Here is a 24,705-nt window from a genome sequence, read left to right as displayed (position 1 = left end):
CTTCGAGGAAGGAGGAAGCAAATGCCCTAGCCCTACCCCTAGCTTCCAGATGGAACTATTTTGCAGCTAGTGCGACCGTATTGCTAGGTTGAGCTTTAATTACTCACGAATTGGTTGTATTTTTATGAAAAAGCCAAACAAAAATAATTTATAAATAAAACTTTTACATATGTGTTTTTACTGACCTAATAGTAAAGATTGAAAAATAAACCATGTTGAAAAAATCTCAAAATCAACTCTATTTTTTTATTAAAAATTTAAAATTTAACTTATAAGCACGAGAAAAAAAAAAGACACGGCCATATATGTCTTTCAATCATCCCGACCCAATTGGATTTGTTTGCCGTTCAAGTAATTCCTAGAAATGTGTCATATATACAAATCTACCAGCTTTGCAGTTTAAGCTAAGTCGTTTTATCCCTTATTAAGAGGGGAAGAGGCAAATAAACTGTTGTGTCATGTCTATCAATCATCAAACGAAGCAGCTAGCGAGATGAGGATAAGTCCTCAATCGGAGAGCGTAGGTCCAATGAAGCTAGCGCTTTGATGGAACCCCACACTGAGCGAGGCGTAGGTCTAGGTGGAGCAGGTGGTAGCACCTTGCCGTAGAATCGAGCGGTTGTTGAGATGGGCTAAAAATATTAAATATAGACTAATAAAAAAAACTAATTTCATAAATGAGTGGTAATCCATGAGACGAATTTTTTAAGCCTAATTAATCCATAACTAGAGCACGTTTACTGTAGCATCACATAGGCTAATCATGGATTAATTAGACCCAATAGATTCGTCTCGCGAATTAGTCCAAGATTATGAATAGGTTTTATTAATAATCTATATTTACTGTTTATAATAAACGTCTAAACATGCGATGGGACAAGGGACTAAAAATAAATCCCTGTCCCAAACACCACCTAAGTAAACGAACGCCTGACCTCGCCGAATGGAGAACAAAGCGTGTTTTTGTATGGTTTGTGATGAAAAATTAATGGACTCGGTGTACGTGTGTATGTGGCTAACGTGGGTCGAGTTACAACATCTGTACCCGGAACAGTTATTTGGTCTATATGTGTGCAGGTGATGAAAGTCGCTATTGACCAATGGTGAGTACCGAAATTATGCTCAGGAAGGAGCGAAGGTCTAGACCGGTCACGATGTCACGTGACAAGGTAGGATGGACGTTAGGTAAAGAGGACAATCGAGCGGTCACGATGTCATGTGACAAGGTAGGATGGACGTTAGGTAAAGAGGACAATCTTGATCAACGACGAATCAGTGACTAGACTCAAGGAGAAATTGAGGTCCTGAGAGATGACGCACATTGGATGGACATCGTGCGGGGAGAAATTACACATGCAAGGTCATCCATGTAGAAGGGCTAGTTCTTGTGTACATCATGTGGTTGTTTAAAAGACATTGAGATGAAATCCAAAGGCTAAAAAATAGTCTGAGTTAAATGGCACCCTAGGGGCATTTTAGACCTTTTGTTGGGGCTCTTCACCTTATAAATATATGTGTGAGAGCTAGAATTAGTGATTGCATCCTAGAGATAAAATGATAGAGAGGAAGAGAGGCTAGTTTATGAGATATTAGCTTTTAGTTTGTATAAAAAGTTTCTAATCATATCGCGTTGTAATATTTCCTTTCACTGTAGTTTCTTTTCATGAATTATGGAGGGATGTTTTGTATTTAAATTTCTGTAAAATTATTTTTTGTAATTTAAATAACACTATTTAAAATTCTACAATTAAATTCGCAAATTTAAATATCATATGAGTCTTTTGTGTTTCTTTTTTGTTTGTCTTTTTGACTTTGTTTATGATTTTTGAAAAAAAATATATGAATTGTTTTACACTTTTTGGAGGGCAATTTTATTTTCAATGATTAGCAAGTTTTCAAACAAATTTTCAAGCGTATTTTGTAGTATTTTTGACAGGGAGGGCATAGTTTTATCTCAACTTATATTTTCACCCCCTTTCTATAAGTGAGTCTAGGAATTTATCAAATAATATGTCTAGTTTAGAGATCTGTACCAAAGAAGATCCTTTGTCCGTGAGAAATCACTTGGTTGCGTAGAGGTTTATCCGATTATGTATGGATGGAGCAGTTCTCTGCCCATGCAGAGCTCACGTTAGACCGATGAATCTCGGTGTCTATAACTTTGGTACGGTGGACGCTCATCGCCGAAATGTGCCTGCAGGTTTAAATCAGACACCACGAGCCCCTCGTCCAGACAATGGCAGAGGTGCTCACGGTACACGCATGCCTCCCGTATCTCGTCTCCAGTCAGCTAGATGAGCGGCAACACCTTGTCACGGAAGGAATCGATATTGGTACCAACAAGGTACAACCCGACCTCGTCGGCTGTCTCATGTAGCGGCACACCAAAAAACCTCGTCGGTCTAGAGATCTGTATCAGGGAGGATAACTACTCCGTGAGAAATCTTTTAGCGGTGCAGATATGTATCAATTTAAAAAGATCAACTCTGGCCAGTTGCGAGTTACGCTCGCGGAGCCTCAAGGGCCTCCGAGTACGCGTGGATATAACAAGTCCCTATGCAATACATGCCAAACAAAGCATGATATACATACCCTATTTCTTTGGAAGATTGTCATCTGTGCGCTCGCTAGAACATAGTTGGACCAATCCTGCGAGGTGAAGTTGGTCCAATCGAAGACCGGATCGACGTAGTGGTCGGAGCACACGACGTAGAGGAGTAGTAGGCTGCCATCGGAGCCCGTGTCGTCGTCGACCGAGCGAAGTCGTCGCCGAAGAGGAGTTGCCGGTACAGTGGTCGAAGCACGCGACAGAGAGGAGGAGTCGGTCAGCGTCGGAGTCCGCGTTGTCGTCGGCCGGGCGAAGTCGTCGTCGGAGAGGAGTTGCCGGCGCAGTGGTTGAAGCATGCGATGGAGAGGAGGAGTCGGTCGGCGTCGGAGCCCGTGTCGTCATCGGTCGAGCGAAGTCGTCGTCGGAGAGGAGTCGTCAGCGCAGTGTTCGAAGCCCACGACGTAGAAGAGAGGAGTCGGCCGACGTCAGAGCCACATTGTTGACGCGGGTGGAGTCGAGCGGCGCGGGCGCGGTGGGGAGAATGGTCACCCCACGAAGTATGCGCGCAGCACGAGGAAGAGGAGTGTTCGATGGTAATGGCGCAGTGGAGAAGAGACATGGGTTTACAAGAGTTTTTATACAATCGCAACCCCGGTGGTTCACACACGCATGCCCAGCAACCTAGGCCGTGTGTAGAGAGATTCGCATACCTTGGAAAAGTGACCACCACCTGCTCTCACTCACTACAGTTCTATAATTTAGTTCTCAAATTTTTTGATATTAAAACCAATTAAATATATATTGATATCTACATATAAATTTAGATTAAGGTGATTATTTCATATAAGAAAATTTAATAGTAAAACATGAATGTTTAACTAGTATATAATATATATATATATATTAAAAATACACCGTTTAATAATTTAAGAAGCTTGCGTATAAAAATCACACACATAAATGAACTAGATCTTACCTTATCCTTATAAGATGTGTGTAGAAACAACTTCATTCGTATTTTCAGACAAATGTGTTGTTGTGAACGTTTACGTGTCACGTGTGATGCAGATGGTTGGGTGGGTAAACCTCCCCGCATCCGCTCCTCGACCACAAACGAGAAATGGCTGCTTGAGCGCCGTCTCCCTCCTCGCCGCCGCCGCCATGCCGCCGCCAATACCTTCCATTTACCGGCAACCGCCCAAGCCCAACCACGTCGCGCGATGCGTCCCCGTCCCCGACCCGCCCAAAGCCCCGCCCGCGCCCGCGCCGGCGCCGCCCAACCCGCTCCTCTCCCTCCTCTCCGTCGTGCCCGACTGGGCCGACGCCGTCTCCGAGCGCCGCATCCGCGACCGCCGCCCGCTCTACACCCACGCCGACTGGCGCCACCACCGCAGCTCCCGCCGCCACCTGCGCCACTTCCTCTCCTCCCTCGCCTCCCGCGTCATCCTCTCCCTCGCGCCCCCCGTCTCCGCCTTCACCGCCTTCGCCGCCGCCATTGCCACCTACAACACCCTCCTCCCCGCCTACGCCCTCACCGCCTCCCCCCTCCCCTACCAGCTCACCGCCCCCGCCCTCGCCCTCCTCCTCGTCTTCCGCACCGAGGCCTCCTACGCGCGCTTCGACGAGGGCCGCAAGGCCTGGATGCGCGTCCTCGCTGCGGCTGCCGACCTCGCCGGGATGGCCATGCGCCACCCCGCGCCTGCGCCTCACCTCATCAACTACATCCTTGCCTTCCCTGTTGCGCTCAAGGTCCTTCCTAATTACTATTTCCTTCCTTCCACTCTTGGTAGTCCGCTACTTGTACACCATGCTTTTCTTCTAGAGATTTGCTCCGGTCCAATAAAAAGTACCTTCTCGAGGTATCGGTATCTTGAGGTATCAAATCATTTCTTACCATTGGATCTAGCTGAGTAGGAGGTGTGTTGATAGATTCAACGATCAGAAACGATTTGGGAACCGGTACCTCGAGGTACTTTTTGTTAGTTTTTGTTAGACTCTAAAATTACTTTCTTGTAGCGATTTCATAACTCTCTCAATGCACTTAGCTTTCACTAGTCTCTGCAACTGATGATACACTTGGTGTTCTTGTCTCAGTGTCATATAATCAACCACTCGGACATAAAAAACGACCTTCAGGGTTTGCTCTCAGAGGATGACTTGAATGTTGTTCTGCGATCAAAACATCGTCCTCGCTGTATCATTGAGTTCATTTCACAGAGCCTCTACATGTTGGATTTCGGTGAAAGTAAGCGGAATATCATGGTAACTCTTCTTTCTCTATATGCTCAATTTCTTACTTTGGTAGTTACCCGTAACATAACTGGATATTGTATTTTGGTTTTAGTTCATTTAGGTGTGTATTGAGCACGACATCACCTATTTATCTGCAAAGTCTTTAATACTAAACGCCCTATGCAATCTATAATGGCATTTGCCTAATGCTGTTTACTCTCTTGATTGTAGGAGTCTAAACTATCTTGTTTTCTTGAAGGAATTGCTGTTTGCGAGCAGCTTATTGGGATTCCTATTCCTCTGTCATACACTAGACTGACTTCAAGATTTCTTGTTCTGTGGCATCTCACACTACCAGTGATACTCTGGGATGAATGTAAATGGATAGTCGTTCCAGCTACTTTTATCAGTGCTGCCTCTTTGTTCTGCATTGAGGAGGTAAGTTCCTACTTATTTTCACCCCCAAATTGTGCTTCCGTCCCAAACCGTTTAAAATCCTGCTTTTCTACCTACCAGCTGCAGGCATCAATTGCCCATAACTCTAAGCTATTGACTCATTCCAAAACAGTGAAAGCAACCCCTGCTAGAACATGGTGAAATCAATAGTTTTAGGATGTATTTACCGATAAAACCACTTTTGCCTGTTTTTGTGTGTGTGTTGGTTGGGGGGGGGGGGGGGGCACCCAATATTATTAATATCTGCCTTTGTAGTATCATGGAATGGCAGCTGTAGGTGATTTAGAGTCTAGTTATCTTGCTTTGGGGTGACTTGGTATATGCAAACATTTGCCAAGATGTGGTTGTCTTCAATCACCGTAGATCTTAGTTGCGAATATGCATTTTACTTTATTCTGCCAAAATGGCCACTCTGGTATTTGAAGCACGTGAACTGATTTGGTTGCGACAATCTTTCTTCATCAGCACATGCCTGTATTGTACCACTAATACCCAGTAGCACCTATCACATTTCAGGTTGGTGTTCTTATTGAGGAGCCATTCCCCATGCTTGCTCTAGACGAACTGTGCAAGCAGCTCCATGACAGCACGCAGGATGTGATGTCACTGCAAAGTCTGGTTCACAAGCGCCTAACCGCCACCAGGAAGAAGGGCCAAGGCAGTGGCATGAACCGATGTTCAGACAACGGGTGGCCTAGCTCCAAAAGCGAAGAAGCGAAAATTGATTGAGAGCAAGGTGCGGAATTATTAAAGTGTATCATGCCATTGCATGCAATAAAGGCCTTTGGTTCATATCTCAAGCAAAGTCGAGGGTGTGCGTATGTACCTGGCTGCATCCCAACAGGTCTATTTGGTACAGTGATGTAGTAGTACAAAGTTATGAGAGGTAGGATATCATCATGAATGTAAAATTAATTAAGGGATGAGATGCGGTTACCTTACACGTAGCGTAGTTTGTCGGAGGAAGCATGCATGCAGGTTACGGATGTACATATATATCGTGAATAGTTTGCTAGTTGTTTGTATATATGTAGACAGGATTTTGACGAGCCGTATGTAAAGATTTACGCTACGTACTGATACAGTGTCTTTTTTACGTAATGTTATGCTGGTAGTGGTAAACCGAACATATACGGCCGTCTGTAAAGAAGCAAGGCAAACCAAATCCGGCTTGAATGCAACAGTTGGAAGAGGTTAAGGTTCACAAAAATTTTCACCTAGAAACATCACATTAAATTTTTGGACATATAAATGGAGCATTAAACATAAATAAAACGAAAAACTAATTGTATAGTTATATGGGAAATCGTGAGACGAATCTTTTGAACCTAATTAGTCGATGATTAGCCATAAGTGCTACAATAATCCACATGCGCTAATGACGGATTAATTAGGCTCGAAAATTTGTTTTTTCATTCGTGTCTGAAAACCTCTTACAACGTCTGATCAAATGTCTGATATGACATTAAAAAATTTTCATTTTTTTAACTAAACACCAAATGGTTGTACAAATTGATGGAGACAGTCTAATCTAGTCTAGAGGCTTGATGGTTGTAGCAGTGCAGCTTTTGTCACGAAAGAAAGCAAGTGGAGTAGGAGTAGGCAGTGTTAAACAATACGAAGATGGCAGAGCTTTCATCGATAATTACTGGAGTATAATCAGTGACGGACAGGATTTGTTTTCCATAGAGACACACAGTAGGTAAGGGTAACACAAGGCAGGCAGACCAAATGATTAGGGATGCAGGGGAAAAGAGGGGAGAGATGATTGGCAATTCGGCGAAGAAGCTGAGAATGTGGATCGATCATCGCTGTCGGGGTCGACAACCACATGGAAGTATTATTATTATTAAGTGAGTGAGTTTCTGTTTGTGCTGTGTTGGCCAAGAGTACTATTAATTGTTGTGAAGAATTCCCATCTCAAGGAACTAATGTGCGTGGCGTGGGGTGTGTTGTTGCGTTGCACCATCTCAATTGGAGTACTATTTCACACACAACCCCATCCCCACACCACACACCACGGCGGCCCGGCTTGGGTATAATTCTTCTACTCCTTTCCTTAGGATCAATCATCTTTTATTATATTAGTATACTTTATTTGTTTCAAAAAAAGCATTTTATCTTTGATTAATCATTCTATTTGAGTTTACAAAAGTAAGAGAGAAACACATTAAAGTAAATAAAGTTTTTTTTAGCATTTGTACTTATATGTTTAAGTGAAAATAAAATTGTTGTGTAACAGAGGAAGTGAGTACCTTATAGTACTGTGTAAAGAGTTTCATAGCAGTAGCGCCGAAAATAAGAACACTATGTTAATGAATTCGACGGTGCGCCTAAATTAGTTTCAGTATTAGCAGCAGTCCCCAGTAAATTAGTAGGAGCAGTAGATTAGATTAGCAGCGGGAGGTAGAGATCCCTCGAGACCTAATTAAGCCCTACCATTAGCGGTGATTTTTTTTATAATACTAGTACAATATGTATATTTCACACACGCCAAAAGTACGCAATCCGGATTCTCAAAAATCACAAAAAATACACAGTGCAATGAGTCTGGTGCTATGGTAGTTTAACTTTAAATACAGTAAAAATAACTGTAGCATACACACTATTTATATAGCTACTGTAGCGATCAATCTGACACGTTGATTAGAGATCAAACGGCTAAGAGTAGATTTAAAGTAATAGCTACTAGCGATCAATCCGACGCGTTAGAAAGGTAGAGAATCTGGATACAAAAGCACGAGCTGAGAAGCGTGTGTTTGGCTCTCGACCACCAAAAGCACGAGCTGAGAAGAGAAAGAAGCATAAGCCATAGCCGGCGGCTGCTGCGCTTGACTACAGAATCCAATACAAGACAGCAATGCCCTCCTCCTCCTCCTTGGGGTTGAGGGAGGTGACCGGGGAGAGGAAAGAGGAGGCCGCCCTCCCTCGTCTCCATTCCGCGCCTTGATCTGCCTTTCCCCCTCCGCAGGTAAGGTATTGCTCCTTCTTCTTTCGTCATGTCTTCTCTTCTTCCAAGGAGTTTTTGGGGACTCTCTCAACAAGCCTACTGCAACCTTTTTCCTCTGTTTTTCCTCGCAATTTTAGCCTGCCAACATCCTTCGATTGCTGAGATCTGGTAGCCATTGCCCCTCTTTCTTCTTCCAAGGGACAAGATTTTACCTGCGTGAATGAAGCACATTGGATTGGATAGAAGAAGCATCTAGAGTTGGGAGGGGCTCATCATCTTCATCTTCCTCTTGTTCGCTTTTTCTTTCCCTTTCTTCACATCGTTATTCTATTCTCTTTTGCCTCCAACCACAACAAAGCGATGTGGCATGTGCTGCTCATCTTTTTTTTTTCTCCCCCAATTCAGATCACCTTTTCCTTTTACCCATTCTCCTCTTCTTTTTTGACTTATAGATGCACCTACCTGAATCTTAGTTTAGGGTTTTTGTTTTGTTCATCTTGTAGCAATGCATTTCTTCCCAATTTTTTTTTCCTGAAATTGTGAAGCCTAATGCTACAACCTTGTGTTTCAGCAATGGGGCAAGATGTTGTTGCCTCCAAATGCGAGACTCGTTCTCGACCGGGGGCCGCTTCTGAAAATTTGCAATCGCCTCGCCGCACCATCGGAGAAAATGGCCATCGGGACAGAAGGCACCACCAGTTGAAATGCTCAGATGGACACTTGGGAGAGCTACGCTTAGAGAGCATCCCAAATTTTCACTGTAAGAGCTTGCCCACAAGAAGCCGGAACACAAATGTGGCAGATTGTATTGTGGGAAAGCGTGGTTCTATGTACCAGAGCTCAAGTGAAATTACCAGAATAAGAAAGCTCCACGAAGGCAGGAGGAAGAAAATTGATTCCGCACTCGACGGGGATGCGTTTCTGTCCTTTGAGATCGTTGATCCATCCTCCCAGCCTAGCACAAGTGGATCTTACCTGTTTTCTCTTCAGAATCGCCGGTCAGAAGCTAAATCTTCTGTGGAATCTCGCAAATTCCATCGGGACTTCCTGGATCTGTCATTCCGCGAGCTTCCTGATGAGAATTGTAGGCTGGACCGGCCACGCATGGACTGCACCCTGCTGAAAAATGATGCAGCCGATGGCTTCTTGGAGATTTCACTTGAGGAAGAGACTACAAAAGGCCCCTGCAGAAATGCAGCTCCTCAATTGATAGGTGGACAGTCAAGTGAAGGTATGGAAGCAAACTGCCTGCACAAGAAGACCAGTGATTGTCCCACTGAGAATAATTGTAGTAAGAGAGAGAGGGATTCAACAAACAATTTGCCTGAATCCATGTCGGCCAAGGTGAGCATCTCTGATGGTACCCGTCCATTACAAAGCGTCCGTCATAGCATAGAGAACAGCACTAAGGTTCGATCAAGCCCCTTCAAGAAGATTTTGGACCCTATTATGAAGTCCAAATCTCATAGAAGCCCATCTCTCGTGGAAGACTCCAGCTCTGTTACTATGCCAATTAATAGGAAAAATTGTGTATCCCGCAAATCATTGCTGAGTGATTTCTCAAGGACTGAACAAAGCCAGGCAATTAATTCCCAGCTGAATGGAGAGGGGCAGCATATGACTTCAACTTTATCACCTGCTCATCTTCAGGCGGTTCTTAAATTGGATTCCAAAAATGGTATTCCAGTTTTTGAGTTCTGTGTTGACGGCCCTGAAGAATCCATTTCTGCCCGGAGTTGGAAAACTGGGAATGAACTCAACTGGATTTACACTTTCCATAGTGGTGGAAAACGAGCAAGTGCTGCTGGTAGGACCTCCAAAGATGGACGTTGGTGTTCACCACTGATTGTAGGCCAGATGCAGGTTTCTTCATACTTGTGCTCTGAAGTTGGAAAAGATGGTGTTCTGAATAACTCTGTCGTCACCGAGTTTGTTTTGTATGATATTGCTCATGCAAGGCGGAGCTTTTCTGTTGAGGAGAAAACTCAATGTACAGAGACCACTCAAACAACATTGTCAAGTGCCATTGATAAATCGGCCTTGGGTGACTGTCCCCAAAGGATTAATCTGACAGACCAGCAAAACGGTGCAAGAAACAACTCAGATGTATCAACATCTTGTCCATGGTCTGAAGAAGATCTTTATCCTCATTTGGAGATTGCGGCGACGGTCATCCAGGTTCCATTTAACAGAAGCAAGTCCAAAGAAATTAAGAATGGTTTGTCACCTGGTACTGTAAAGGTGGTTACACCAAGTGGGCTGCATGGGTTACCAGATGATAATGAAGCCAGTCCATCACCCTTGCTAGATCGATGGAGGTACGGTGGAGGCTGTGACTGTGGTGGATGGGACATGGCATGTCCAATTGCTGTCCTTGGCAATGCGTATGATAATAACTGGGCCAATTCTGTCACGAAGGAAGGCGAGAATCCCATGGAACTCTTTGCTCTGGTATAGTTTTTACTATTCCTGTTGTGATTTCTTTAAATGTGTGGAATTACTTTGGACTATGCATGTCCTGGTCTCTAAGGATACTGGGTTGCATTCCTGCTAACTGTCCCAAAGATAACTCAGGACTGATCAAAATCTTTTTCCTTAAGAAAAGATTGATCAGAATTTTGTATAAGTAATTAGACCCACCTTTTTTGTAGAATAGGCATAGCAATCATTGTTTTTGTTGCGAGTTATAAAATTGTCGGTTAGCCATAATATAGTTTGGTTTATTGTTACTTATGAGTTTAAAGATCAAGGAAGTAAGATAGATATATGACCCTTAAAATCATGTCAGTGCCGAATCTAGGCTTACTCAGTAGATTGATGTTTCAATGAGTCATTTCTGTTTTCATCCATGTATTGATGTTATTCCATAAATGAACAGGGTGGCAAAGAAGAGCTCCCTGCCCTTTCCATTAAGGGCAATGAGAAAGGACAGTTATTGGTGTATTTTCATGCGCGGTTATCAGCATTGCAAGCCTTCTCAGCCTGCATATCTCTGCTGCACTGCTCGGAAGCTTCGACAGCCGTGAGTATTGAGAAGGGCAAGCACAAGCTCTACTCCAGTTCACTTAAGATGCTCCTCGAGGAGGAAGTGAGTCAGTTGATTGAGGCAGTCACGGCAGAAGAGAAGAGGAAAACAAAGAAGATAACTGAGAAGTCACCCAGATCAGTTGTGCTCGACCCACCCTTTTCTCCCATGGGAAGAGTGTAGGTACCGTGCACAACTGGTGGATGAAGAACCCTGGGGAAGAGATAGTATAGCCTTGTGGTTCTCATGGTGTGTAACATTATCAGTCATAGTTGGGTTCATGCCCATTTTCTTTTTGCTGATAAAAGAGCATTTCTTTTTATCTTATTGATAAATATGTAAGGTGCATGTAGTTAGTTTTTTTTTTTGGGTCTCTAGCTTTTAGAAAATCAGCAAGGCAATATATCATTGTTGAAAATGCCTGAGATAGAAGGAATTCTGTAGTATGTAGAGGCCAATGCCAGGTTCCAACAGAAAGGATATAAATAAAGGGAAACAGTTGGCCAGTTCAAAATTTGAGCTTGCTTTGAGGCTGGAGTTTGTCCTGAATGTGCATTGCTGTTTTGAATGCTAAATTGTCTTTGCAGCAGTTACCTATAAGATCGTTGCATTTTGAAGTTTTGAACTGAAGGCGCATTGGAACTGGCAGTTTTATGGAGTAATCAACTCGTAGGCATTGTGGAATGCAGTGCCAGTCCCAATTATGTAAGTATAGTGGTTTTGTGTAGCCATATTATTCTGGAGTTTTGAGTTTCAATCAAATGGTGGCCGTGAGATGGATGATTTAGGCCACGAGCTAGGAGTTAAAAGGCACAGTGTCTGAACTCTTGTCTGGATCTTGGCTGTTCGTTTATGTTTTGTTGCATCGCAGAATCCTATGAGTTGACTGCAAATTTTAGGCATTCTGCACTAGGAGGATAGTAGTCCGTACTACTATCTAGTTATTTCTGTTTTGCGGCTATCGGACTATGCTTGTTTTATTTGTATTTTCTTTTAAAAAGGGGGTTTATATATATATATATATATATATATATATATATATATATATATATATATATATGCTAGTAGTACTAACTAGGAGGAAATGCTATAAATTAGGGGAGGTGTAGATTGTGGTTTTGGGTGCTCAATGCAGATGCACCGGCAGCATCAGTTCAGTCTTGTGAAACGCTAAGTTGCTAGGTGCTACAGTGCCCCCAAGTAAAGTGCATCGCGAGGTTGTTGGTACTGGCTCGTCATGAATTTTATTCTCCACTAAAACAAGCACAATCTTTTCGGCCTCTATCTTTTTAATTCTACTCATTATTATAAACTAAAATTCAAATGTTTAACTTTAAATTTAAAGTTGATTTTAGGTTTTTTATCATAGTTTATTTTTTAAACTTTACTTTTAAATCGTTTAGAATACATATGCTTTAAATTATCTAATTTTCAATAAACCGTTTCAGTTGTGTTTGGAAAAAGCAAAAAAAAAAAAAGACCACCAAACTTACTTTGCACTTTCCATACTTTCCCTGCGCTTTATCCCGTTATGTTTATTGTGCTGACCATTTGTCATGGTCTTCGCCACTTGCTCTTGCCACTCATGCTTCATAGTGAAGTGATGCATGCATAATCTACTAGTAGTAATCCATTTTGTTTGTCTGCTTAAAAATCTACTGGTACTGTTGTATCAGGTGATGCTTTCTAGCAGTAGCTGTAGCAACGAGCATCAGTAGCATCTATCACATTAGAGCAGTAAGCTATGTAAGCCGGGTCTAAAATTCGTATATTTATATTTATATTTATATTTATGTGAAAATGAGAGAAAATAAATGAGAAGAAAAATACGCTATAAATTTACAGTCAACCATAGCATAATCTTTAAATCATTGTATGTGCGTGAGAGATGAACTATATTTTGATCAAAATCATGTGATATATGTTTTTTTTAACTATTACAAGTTATGTATGAAAGATAGACCATATATTAATTATGTGCTATATGTTTATATATAATTAATGTACGAAATTACTCTATATTAGTTTTTAATATATAAAAAGATTTCAGAGTTAATAAGTGAGTGGGCTGTCTCTTACTTGGTGTCACAACTATCAAGGGTATAGGATCCTTTTACTGTTTGCGAAGGGACCACCATAACCGAACAAACAAAAAAAAACTCAATATTTAAATTTGTTCAGTATTTTTGAACTTGGTCGCTCTTTTATTAGGTTCTTACTGTTGGTGTAACCGATGCTAAGTCCGGTAAACATGCAATAATAACGAAACCCTATTAAAACAAGTACAGTAATATGATACGAAGGGGTTATAAGAATTATCACATTATGTTTAGATATAAACGAGGAACAATAGAATTGTAACACGAACACCACCAGTGGTAGAGTCAAAAATTTTTCAAACATACAACTTAATTAATTGAATTTATATAATTTTACGTCTAATTTTTAGAGTTTTAAAATAAAATTTCAATGCATATTTAGGATTAGGAGTTTCTCCGCCTCGAACACTGTTGTACCTGTGTAAGGTAAAAGTGAACAAAGTATTAACGTCATAATGTATATCTTGTTAATTAAAATGGGCTAGGCCCAATTAAAGTTGATTAAAATTCCACTAGCCCACAATAAATGGTAGAGACAATAATACCACCTTGGAGATTTAAAGTGGAGAAACTCAACTTAAATAGAGAGGTTAGTGAGACTCTCCGTTGACTGGTTGAGACGATAGGAAGGCCGCCACACGCGCGCCGGCTGGCCGGACGATCCGATCCTTCCGTAACGGAATCGCGCGATCAGAGGACACGGATTCGGAGGTTTCTATATTCCTCCTTCTTCTTCCCGAGGCTGGGGTCGCAAGCGATCGGAACGATATGGAACCCCTCTCGCTAAGAGTACCTGCACGAGTAGACGGGTGCTAAGGTTTTTGGGGAGTGCGTTTGCACGACTGCTCAAACCATTCCACGATGTCGTCCGACGGAGCCACGCACATTGATGGCGATGGCAGCGGCGGCGGCAGCGGTAGCAACGGTAACGGGAACGGCAACATCAACGGAGGCAATACTGCCTCAAACACTAGCGGAGGGTCATTTTCAGGTATACCGTCTTCCTACTCTTTGTGTTTATTGTTTTTGAATACCTGCTAGCAGTGGATTCATTGCTAAATGTTCACAACCTGGATGTTTATGCTTATTACAATTTAAGCATGATGTTAGACGTTCTCTAGATTATTCTCTATGAATGTCATCCATGTTATTCTATTTTAAATTAAAATATACTGAAATGTGACCATATTTCCAACATATCTAAACTAATATTTGTATAAGTAAAATGTTATGTTAACATATATTATCTTTTAAGTAACCATTAATCCATGGGTCCCGAAACAAATAGAATATTACCGCCATAGGGTCTAGTCAGCAGCAGATATAGCATAGAGGCTCACGTCCCACTGTCCCGGATATTACGGACTCTGATTTTATATCAAAGATTAATGGAAAATATGGCTAAAGTTATATCTAATATGTCAGCTACCTCTCATTAGATACAGTAATACCGTGGTAATTAATTAATTAATTAAGAAATAGGATTAACCAGCGGAGTGGGGGTGTACACAGTAGTACAGGTTCCGAAAGAGAAGGTAGCCCGACTTGTTTATTACTCCACTACTATTCTCTTCTCTTCGCCGCCGCCGCTGCCTCCGCCGTGTGCGAGTAGCTAGGGTTTCCGGCCCCAGTCGGCGGGGGCAATGGACGAGCCGACCGCCTACCGCAGCCTGCGGGGGCCGTCGCCCTTTGTCCTGGCCATGCGAACCCGCCTCGCGCCGCCGCTCACCGATCCGCCTCCCCTCCCCCTCCCCCTCCCCGCCGCCATCCCTCCCTCGCTCCTCATACAGCCCCACTACCAACCGGAGAAGCGCCGCCGGGGCCGTCCTCGCAACTGCGACCGCCTCCCTCCGCCCCCGGGCTTCTTCGCCCCGCTGCCCCCGCCACCGCAAACCCCCGCGCCTCTACTCGCTCGCGGTGCTCAATCCTATTCCATTTCCTGCCTCTGCCTCCACTTACTATGCTCTACATGTGCTGATTTTTTTTTCCTTTGCTTTGCTTCATGTGTGATTGCGGACAGGGCAGGGGCAATTCGGTGGCCTCCAGCCTCACCTGCTCCAAATTGATGCGGGAGAGGTATGCTAATGTGCCTCTCTATCTGCTATGCTATTTCTCTGCCTGCGCCAGCGCTACTGTTCATGCGTTGGCCATTGTGGTTGTTCATTGAACAACCAACAGGTGAGGAATTAATGGAACTAAGGATCAGCTATTCAAATCATGGTACACAATAGTAGAGCCGGTGACTGCTTGGTTTCCATTTTTTAAATTAGAATTCCTATTTAGATGTGACTGATAATTTCGGTGGAAACCAGTATTTCGAACCTCAAGTGGAATTCGATAGGGATATCACAAACATAGCTTCAACAGATTGGGGATAGCTCTAGATACCCTGCAAAAAGTATGAATTTTTTTCACCTCCAAATCAAGCCATATCTGTACAAATTTCAATGAAGCAAAACAGAAAAAAGAATTACTTTTACTGCTGCTGCACACGACATTATGTGCAAAATGCTCCATTGCAAACTTGCCAAAATTTGGCACACCGCTCCAAGAAGAGAACTTTGTGTGTTTACAGTTTACTCAACTATGCAACTGCAGAACTGGCCATAAAAATGTCAGGGTGATATATGCATGTGGTTCTTTTGGTGTAATGTGGTATGTTTTCTCTAATCAGAATGTGGCAAGAGATTTTATTCTTGTGAAATGACCATGCAGGAAATCATACCAAAGATTACGGCACTTTCAAAGATAAATGGGAGGGTGATCAGTGTTCTTTCGGTGCTTGGATCTGTCCAGGAAGCAACTCTGCTCCTATCATCTGGTGTTACTTCATATCACAAGGTTTAGCTTTTATTTCCATATGGGGAGGAAAAACAGTGCTCAATGTTTAACCACTCCTTGTTTTACTTTTCAACATGAGAATGAACCTAGATAATGTGAAATCCAAATACGGAAATGTCAAGTGCATGTCCAAGTGATTTTTGAATAATTAAAGAAGCTGTGAGGGGGTGCACCAGTACTTGGCATGGATTAACTCTATGTGGTAGAATATGGGAGTGCCAGTGTTTGAGATTTGAGGTGGATGCCATGAATTTGATCCCATCCATTTGCAGGGTTGAGAAATTGCTGGCGTGTGTTCAAATAAAAAATAAAAAACCACATCTAGAGGGATGTTTTTCTCAAGTGCGTGCTGTTGCTTATTTACATAGGTTCTTGTGACAAAGTTGGTTACCAAAACTCTCATTTGTTTGTTGCAGGGTCCTTTAGAAATAATTCGTTTGTTCGGATCCATTTTGACACCTAATGACCAAGGATGTTTACGTGTAACCCTTGCTTCTGCCGACAGTTCTGTGATTGGTGGTGTTATTACTGGACCTCTCAAAGCTGCAACACCTGTCCAGGTATCTTCAAATGTTGATGCATGCAAAGCTTTTCAATCAATTTTAGTACTCCCTCCATCCCAAAATAATTTCATCTTTCATAATTTTATTTGTCCCAAAATATGTCATATATTGTGCTTGATAAAGTGGGGAAAGGTAGCATTGGGATTTGATAAAGTGAAGGGCATACTAGCCTTTTTTTACTTTTGTATTGATATGTATGGGATAGGTAAAAAATGAAGTTATTTTGGAACGGAGGTAGTACCACATATCATGGAACAAAGGCCATAATTCACTTACAATTTCTTTGTATTCTTTCTTCAGGCGGTTGTTGCAAGCTTTTACAATGATGCATACTGTCCAAACAAGGCTCCCAAGATCATTGCAAGTTACCCTAATTCTCATTTTACCATGACCAATGGCAGCACTCTGTCAAGTCAGTGTGCCAATCCAGGATATGCATCTTGCACTGCAATGGATCAAAATGAATCAAGTGAGGTTGATGTCAAGCCCTCACTTGCGATGCTTAAATTAGCATCCTTGTAGGTAAATTTAACTCAACGGAAGAAATGGTTTCATCTGAAGATGATAGAGAAAATGCATCAGATAGCTCAGGTTTTATGAACCATCAAGTAATCGTGACTTGTGGCTTAGTTGAAAAGCAGTTCTTTATACATGGAACATTGTACTGTTGGATTTCATTGTTTAAAATCATGTGGGGGCGGCATATAGCTTCAGTGCCAATGGTGCTCTGATTAAATTTCGAGTGAAGCCAAAGGGTGTGTGGTCTTGAGCTGAATCTTGACCTTACATGATGTGGCTGGCAGGTTTGGTGGAAACTCAAAAGAGTATCTCGCCAGTCACCATGAGATTGGGAAAGGTACAGCTGGGTTACAGTAAACTGAACTCATGCGGAATTTGCTCGGCTTTGTATGGTTTGCGTCTTGCAAGTATCTCATGTGTAAATATGTGCTGCTAACCTCATGATTTTATCGATGCTTCAAAAGGTGGTATCATGCCTTTGAAGTTGTATGGTGTAAGGGAGTAACAATTAACAAGAGATATTGGTCGTCATTGTTTTCCATTGTCTCATTGTGTATCAATCAATCAGCGGGCAGAGATGCAGTTGTACATAGAAATATACTGAATAATGTGCTGCAGCTGTGTACATCTGTGTGCCTTTCTCCATCCGCATAAGGGCCCGTTTGATCCATAGGATTCAAATTCCTATGGAATTTTTTTTTTCTGTATGTTTTACTTTCACAAGAAAAGCACCAAGAGGTCTGGCCCCTTTGTAAACCTCCCTTTGTTTTTCACTATCAAAGGGTTTCTGTTAATTTTCCTGTGTTTATGATTCCAATAGGATTTGAGAAGCATGCTATTACTGATTTACTTCAATCCATGGGTTCTTTTTCTTTTCCTGTGATTTCATTATCCTCTGAATCAAATGCGTCCTAAATGTTTGCTAAGAAGGTGTACGGCTGACATCTGGACCGAATGCAATTGCAATAGAAGTTGACTTGGAAATAGATGGGCCGCGTCAACTTTTAAGTAGCAGCCCATTGGCCATTTCGCATCTTGCAGTTGCAGTTCCAGGAATGTGCTGCTTGACCTGATATTCGTCATGGTATCAGCCTATCAGGTTATCATTGGAGATTCCAGTCTCAAGACTGGCCCTGCTAGTTGCATACGGAGTACTTTGGTAGCCTCTGACAACTTCATATAAACATATGTCAAACTTTAAATTTTAAAGCTTAATTTTAAAGTTGATTTTAAGATTTTTATCGTAATTTATTTTATAACATTTTCTTTTAGAACGAGAACAACACGTATTTAAAAGGTTTATCCATATTATTTTTAATTGCTAATAGGGTGTTTCACTTATGCTCAAAACGATGATGCTGCTGGTATATCTTCTGAAGCATGCTCGCTTGCGCTGAACTGAACTGTGAACTTCACGGGGAAGGAAAGCAGTGCTTTGCAGCTGACGAATGCAGAGGTGAACTTAATCATGTGGAGGCCGGGTTTTAATCCATTCTAGAAAAAGAACAGAAGAAAAAAGGCAAAATATTTTATCCATCTCAAAAATATTAACTTCTGGATCAAACATAGAAATTAGTTTTTCGTGGAACCGAGGGAGTATCATACTACCATACAAGCAGCACACATGGCTGAATGCTGATTTCTCACCATAGGACTGGCAGGTTTCAGATAAGCAAGTAATCCTCTGTTCTTCCCTATGGGACCTCTCGAATAAACGAATACTAATCCCTGTGTTGTCCTCTTGATGTGCTGCTTCTGTAGTGCTGAAATAAGTAACCTTGTAGTGTACCATTGTACCAATAATGTAAGCTGCATTTCTTTTCAGCTTCATCAACATGAGTGTTTCCGTAAAGCTGGGCTGCAGCTTTCAGACAAGTTAGAGCTTGTCTAAAATGAGGCTAAACTTTTTAGCTCCATGTTATATCGGATGTTTGGATACTAATTTAAAATATTAAACATAGACTGATAAAAAAATAATTTTATAAATGAGAGCTAATATACGAGACGAATTTTTTAAGCCTAATTAATCCATAATTAGCAAATGTTTACTGTAGTATCGCATAGGCTAATCATAGATTAATTAGGCTCATCAAATTCGTCTCGCGAATTAGTTCAAGATTATAAATGGGTTTTATTAATAGTCTACGTTTACTATTTATAATAAGTATTCAAACATCCGATGTGACTACTTTAGTCCCTAGAAACAAATACCCCGTTAGATTGGTGTCACCAGCTTCGATCAGCCAAATGTTTTGAGAAAATATCGTCCAAACAACAGTTCATCGGATTGAATGTCTGGATAGCAGGGTGAGCGCAGAGAAATGAAAATGGGCAGTTCCAATGAAAAATATCGGTAGCTACTCCCTCCGTCACAGGAAGAATTCAATCTTAATATAACTCACATATACCAACACAAAACTATCGGACTGTAATGTTTTTTTTTACTTTTTTTTTAAAAAATACATGTCTCTTATTTTTTTTAAATCTCAATATACTTGTCACTTACCTCGCATGCAATGATTACTAAAAATAAGTTTTTGTAGGGCAAAAATGAGCAACTAGTGTCACCTCATGGAGATTAAGCAGAACTGCATCGGACAACATGCAAAGCAAAACACTGGAACTGAAACAGGCAGCATAAACTAGGACTGGGCATCACAACTGTAAGTGATAGTGATGAGCACATGCCACACCGTTAAACAAAACAAGCCGATCACTTTAGAATCTCTGAGCTCCTGTGATAAGACCAGTCAAAAATACACATATGACAGCTTGTGTTGCGCGACTCCAAGCTGGAAACTTGATGGACGGTTTTTAACACCGGAGTGCAGCCGCAGGAGCAAGAATATGGATCCATGCCAAGCCCAAGAAATGCAAGAGCAACTTGCAGTGCAGCAAAGCATATGCATGTTACTACGAGACTGTGCTGCACATGCGTCATATGGATATGATATGATCCAGCAAGACAACCAGTGATGCAAATGGTGCAATGCTGGCCCTCATGCTGCCTGGCCTTTCACAAAAAGGAAAAAGGGGAAGTAGTAGATCTTGAGCAAGGCATCCCTTTGTGTGCAAGCCTAGCCTTGTCCTCCTCCTGTGTAAACATTTTTCATCAGCAACTGTTTCAAGTTGCAGAGGAATAGAAGATCCGATCAGACCATCCAGCCAATCCTAATCAAATTCCATACTGCATTGTAAACAATACACCCAAGTGGTTGCAAGATCAGACAGACTGGAAACATCATCAAGCTTTTACTTTGTCTGCTAGGACATGTTAGGCACAGTATCCTTGTTGCTCTTGCACACAAGGACCAGTCCAGGAGACCTCAAATCCTCAATTCAGTATCACTACGTGCACTTTGCACCATTTAACAAGCAGCACATACAAGTAAACAACCTCAGCGGGATGCGTAGCAGTTACTGGAGTAGTACAACACAATCTGTTGCTCCCCAATGGCAATGGCACTGCCACTATGAAAGAAACGAAAATGGTAGTAACAGCGACTTATTAATAAGCTAAGCCATTCTGCAAAACAGGAAGGACCAAACACAAATTGACACGAAGAAAGCAACTCTGCATCTTAGATGATCGATAGATTAACAAAAATAGGATGATAGTCATACATAATCAGTTAGACACGAACAAATTAGGGAAAACACAGTACTAGTAAGGTGCAGTAGCAGGAAGGCAACAGGGTATTGTGCCTATCAATAAAAGTTGGGTAATACTAATACATCAAGTTTATCATCAAGCAGCTAATAAGAAAGACAACAATAAGAGAGCCGAAGCATCCATCACAAAGAACAGCACTAATTAAACATTTTCCAAGGAGCAAGGCCACTTGTGGTTTTAGTCCTGCAGATCACCTTCCTCCTCATCCTCGTATTCACCCTCCTCCTCGTCGGCGGTGGCGTCCTGGTACTGCTGGTACTCGGACACGAGGTCGTTCATGTTGCTCTCGGCCTCGGTGAACTCCATCTCGTCCATGCCCTCGCCGGTGTACCAATGCAAGAAAGCCTTCCTGCGGAACATGGCAGTGAACTGCTCGCTCACACGGCGGAACATCTCCTGGATGGAGGTGGAGTTGCCAATGAAGGTGGACGCCATCTTGAGGCCGGTGGGCGGGATGTCGCACACGGTGGACTTGACGTTGTTGGGGATCCACTCGACGAAGTAGGAGGAGTTCTTGTTCTGGACGTTGAGCATCTGCTCGTCCACCTCCTTGGTGCTCATCTTGCCACGGAACATGGCGGAGGCCGTGAGGTAGCGGCCGTGGCGGGGGTCAGCCGCGCACATCATGTTCTTGGCGTCCCACATCTGCTGGGTCAGCTCCGGCACCGTGAGCGCGCGGTACTGCTGCGAGCCACGGGAGGTGAGCGGCGCGAAGCCGACCATGAAGAAGTGGAGACGAGGGAAGGGGATGAGGTTGACGGCGAGCTTGCGGAGGTCGGAGTTGAGCTGCCCCGGGAAGCGGAGGCAGCAGGTCACGCCGCTCATGGTCGCCGAGATGAGGTGGTTGAGGTCGCCGACTGTTTCACACACATGCACCAAGTAAGGTAACGAGCACCCCTAAGTACTAGCGCGCCTAGCCAGGACGGGAGGAAGAAGAAGGCGCTTACAGCTTGGCGTGGTGAGCTTGAGCGTGCGGAAGCAGATGTCGTAGAGTGCCTCGTTGTCGAGCACCATGCACTCGTCGGCGTTCTCGACGAGCTGGTGGACGGAGAGGGTGGCGTTGTAGGGCTCGACGACGGTGTCGGAGACCTTGGGCGAGGGGAAGACGGAGAAGGTGAGCATCATGCGGTCGGGGTACTCCTCCCGGATCTTGGAGATGAGAAGCGTGCCCATGCCGGAGCCCGTGCCACCGCCGAGCGAGTGGCAAACCTGGAACCCTGCAACAAGCAAGCACCAGGCAGATCTGTGAGCGCCATGACCACGAGTTGGCTCCAGATCTGGCAGATCTGGAGGTTCGAGGGGCAGGAAATGAGGACGAGATGTAAGTACCTTGGAGGCAGTCGCAGTTCTCGGCCTCCTTGCGGACGACGTCGAGGACAGAGTCGATGAGCTCGGCGCCCTCGGTGTAGTGACCCTTGGCCCAGTTGTTGCCGGCGCCGGACTGGCCGAAGACGAAGTTGTCGGGGCGGAAGATGTGGCCGTAGGGGCCGGAGCGCACCGAGTCCATGGTGCCGGGCTCGAGGTCCATGAGGACGGCGCGCGGGACGAAGCGGCCGCAGGAGGCCTCATTGTAGTAGACGTTGACGCGCTCGAGCTGGAGGTCGGAGTCGCCGTCGTAGCGGCCGGTGGCGTCGATGCCGTGCTCGGCGCAGACCACCTCCCAGAACTTGGCGCCGATCTGGTTGCCGCACTGCCCGCCCTGGATGTGGAGGATCTCCCTCATCTTCTTCTTCTTCTTCTTGCAGGCGGCCGGCGGCGAGGAGGACAGGTAGCAGGCGGCGGCGGCGGCGGCGGCGGCGGCGGCGGCGGGAGGCGTTAGTAGAGTGTTAGGGTTGAGGCAGTGAGGGTGTGGCGGTTTATATAGAGGGTGGGGGCGACGAGACTGACGGCGTTTGCTTGGACGGCTTCGAGGAGGGAATTCGAATTTTGAAATTTCAGGGAGAGAGGGGAAACGGAATGGAACGGAACGGAACGGAACGGAAGAGGTTTCGATGTGCGGTTTGCCAGGCTGGTCCTTCCGATCCTAACGGCTAATGCTACTGCTAGTCTACTAGTATTACACTTGCACGGCGCTCTTCATTTGCGGGAAATTTAACTATTTGCCACTCTTATATTTGCACACTCTCCAAATGCCACTTTTGCATTTGCACCTATAGAAATACCACCAGAAAGAAGTTAAGTCCTATCTTTTTGCCACTTTTGCTGAGTTGGCAGGCAATGTCAGCATGCCAGTATGGAGAGGGCACGCGAAATGACAATTGTATCCCCGCTTGAAAAATTTAACTATTTACCACTCTTATATTTGCACACTCTCTAAATGTCACTTTTGCATTTACTCTTACATATATGTCACAAGAGGAAAGTTAGGCCCTAATTTTATATCATTTTGGCTGAACTGGCACTCCATATCAGCACGCCAACCTAGGCTTAGCACGTGAAATGACCATTTTAACCCTGGAAAGAAATGAATCAATTGAATTGGAGGATGAGGCTTGGCCTTCCGGGTTCACTCTGCACGTGTTACTTACCGTGGATACTTAGCTATTGTTTCATTTAAAAATATAAACAAATGTTTATAAGTTGTTTATTTTAGATTAAAAATGTTTTAATCTAAAATGAAAAGCTTATAAATATTTATTATAATAGAAGTGAGAATTAGGATCAATAACATGATAGATGTATGGAGTAAGCAATTATTATTATTATTATTATTATTATTATTATTATTATTATAGTATAAATGTTTTGACAGATATTTTATAAGGAGTAAGCACATAACAAAACTGCAATTAACAGTTGTCCTGTACATCAAATTAAACAAAAACAAGGAACTACCAACAACACAGAAGTAGGGTATATTGGATCTCCCCCAACAGCTGCTACCTGAATACTCGCACTGCACATGAACGAGCAGACAGTACCTGAATACTCGCACTGCACAAGAACCAGCAGAAAGACAGATGGACAAAACAACCTGAAGATTCATTCAAGCAAAACACTGGGAGGAACTCTGCTTTTGCTCCAACAAGACAAATATTTATGCAGATTTGTAATAATTAAACATAAAAATAACATAGATAAGCACACTGGGTTAAAACACATGTTGATAATATCTCATCAGCAACTCCACACACATGCAGAAAGAAATTAAGCATAATTGACTAATTGAACACCATATTCATCAGGTCAATCAGATCCCATAGTAAGTCATTCACACGTAGTTCAACATAAGCTTGATCTTGTCACAGACAAGACCACACAAATATACAAAAGCAATAAAATAGAAATAGTTCAGCACCATGTCACATACTGCTTGAGTTCATTACATCAAATTACATAACAAAATAAGCCATACTAGGCACCATCATATTCAAGTCACTTCCAAAAGAGCTTCATAGCACCATGTCACATACTGCTTCAGTTCATTACAACACTTTACATAGCAAAATAAGCCATACTAGGCACCGTCATATTCAAGTCACTTCCAAAAGAGCTTCATAGCACCATACAAGGCCACATTCATCACAAAATACGTCCAGAATTAGCACAGTCATCACAAAATACCTCTAGAATTAGCCTGCACTTTCAGTTCGGTAGCTTAGTTGGTGAAGCATTTTTCTTCTTCTTGCTAGCTAGTTTCTTCCTGGGTGTAAGCTTCTTAGGTGGTTGCACTGCTACTACTTCATGAACTGGTGTTGCAAGTACTTCACTAGAGCTTTGAATAGAATCTAATGCCAACCTTCTGTTATGTGCGATGGGTGTAAGTAACAGAACAAAGGCTAGGTTCAGTTTGGAAAAG

At 43.0% G+C, this 24,705-nt stretch overlaps 4 protein-coding genes across 5 annotated transcripts; 3 read left to right on the top strand and 1 right to left on the bottom strand.

The window, feature by feature from the left end:
* The first annotated feature begins 3,610 nt into the window (after positions 1-3,610).
* Positions 3,611-6,408, top strand: LOC102706642 (UPF0187 protein At3g61320, chloroplastic-like). The gene is made up of 4 exons (XM_006650891.3): positions 3,611-4,297; positions 4,643-4,810; positions 5,012-5,218; positions 5,753-6,408. Exons 1-4 carry the CDS (start codon positions 3,611-3,613, stop codon positions 5,963-5,965), a joined length of 1,275 nt encoding a protein of 424 aa, XP_006650954.3. The 3' UTR covers positions 5,966-6,408.
* A 1,595-nt stretch (positions 6,409-8,003) lies between these two features.
* On the top strand, positions 8,004-11,742 carry LOC102700598. Of its 2 annotated transcripts, none has more exons than XM_006649166.3 (3): positions 8,004-8,207; positions 8,758-10,637; positions 11,065-11,742. In XM_006649166.3, exons 2-3 carry the CDS (start codon positions 8,760-8,762, stop codon positions 11,392-11,394), a joined length of 2,208 nt encoding a protein of 735 aa, XP_006649229.1. In that variant the 5' UTR covers positions 8,004-8,207; positions 8,758-8,759; the 3' UTR covers positions 11,395-11,742. The 2 variants fall into 2 exon arrangements, with proteins under 2 accessions (XP_006649229.1, XP_040378653.1); XM_040522719.1 differs by having other exon boundaries at positions 8,004-8,212.
* A 3,103-nt stretch (positions 11,743-14,845) lies between these two features.
* Positions 14,846-18,060, top strand: LOC102706368 (AT-hook motif nuclear-localized protein 2-like). The gene is made up of 5 exons (XM_006650890.3): positions 14,846-15,227; positions 15,331-15,386; positions 16,026-16,151; positions 16,568-16,711; positions 17,015-18,060. Exons 1-5 carry the CDS (start codon positions 14,954-14,956, stop codon positions 17,234-17,236), a joined length of 822 nt encoding a protein of 273 aa, XP_006650953.2. The 5' UTR covers positions 14,846-14,953; the 3' UTR covers positions 17,237-18,060.
* Positions 18,061-20,793: 2,733 nt separating this feature from the next.
* Positions 20,794-22,700, bottom strand: LOC102700312 (tubulin beta-2 chain). Its single transcript, XM_006649165.3, has 3 exons — positions 22,236-22,700; positions 21,854-22,123; positions 20,794-21,763 (listed from the first exon to the last, which is right to left on the bottom strand). The coding sequence occupies exons 1-3, from the start codon at positions 22,627-22,629 to the stop codon at positions 21,084-21,086; spliced, it is 1,344 nt and encodes a 447-aa protein (XP_006649228.2). The 5' UTR covers positions 22,630-22,700; the 3' UTR covers positions 20,794-21,083.
* Between the last annotated feature and the right edge of the window lie 2,005 nt (positions 22,701-24,705).

This window comes from Oryza brachyantha, chromosome 3 (genome assembly GCF_000231095.2).
Source record: "Oryza brachyantha chromosome 3, ObraRS2, whole genome shotgun sequence".
NCBI classification, from domain to species: Eukaryota; Viridiplantae; Streptophyta; class Magnoliopsida; order Poales; family Poaceae; genus Oryza; species Oryza brachyantha.
The sequence above is the reverse complement of the archived record's forward strand: the minus strand, read 5'-3'. Positions and strand labels throughout refer to the sequence as shown.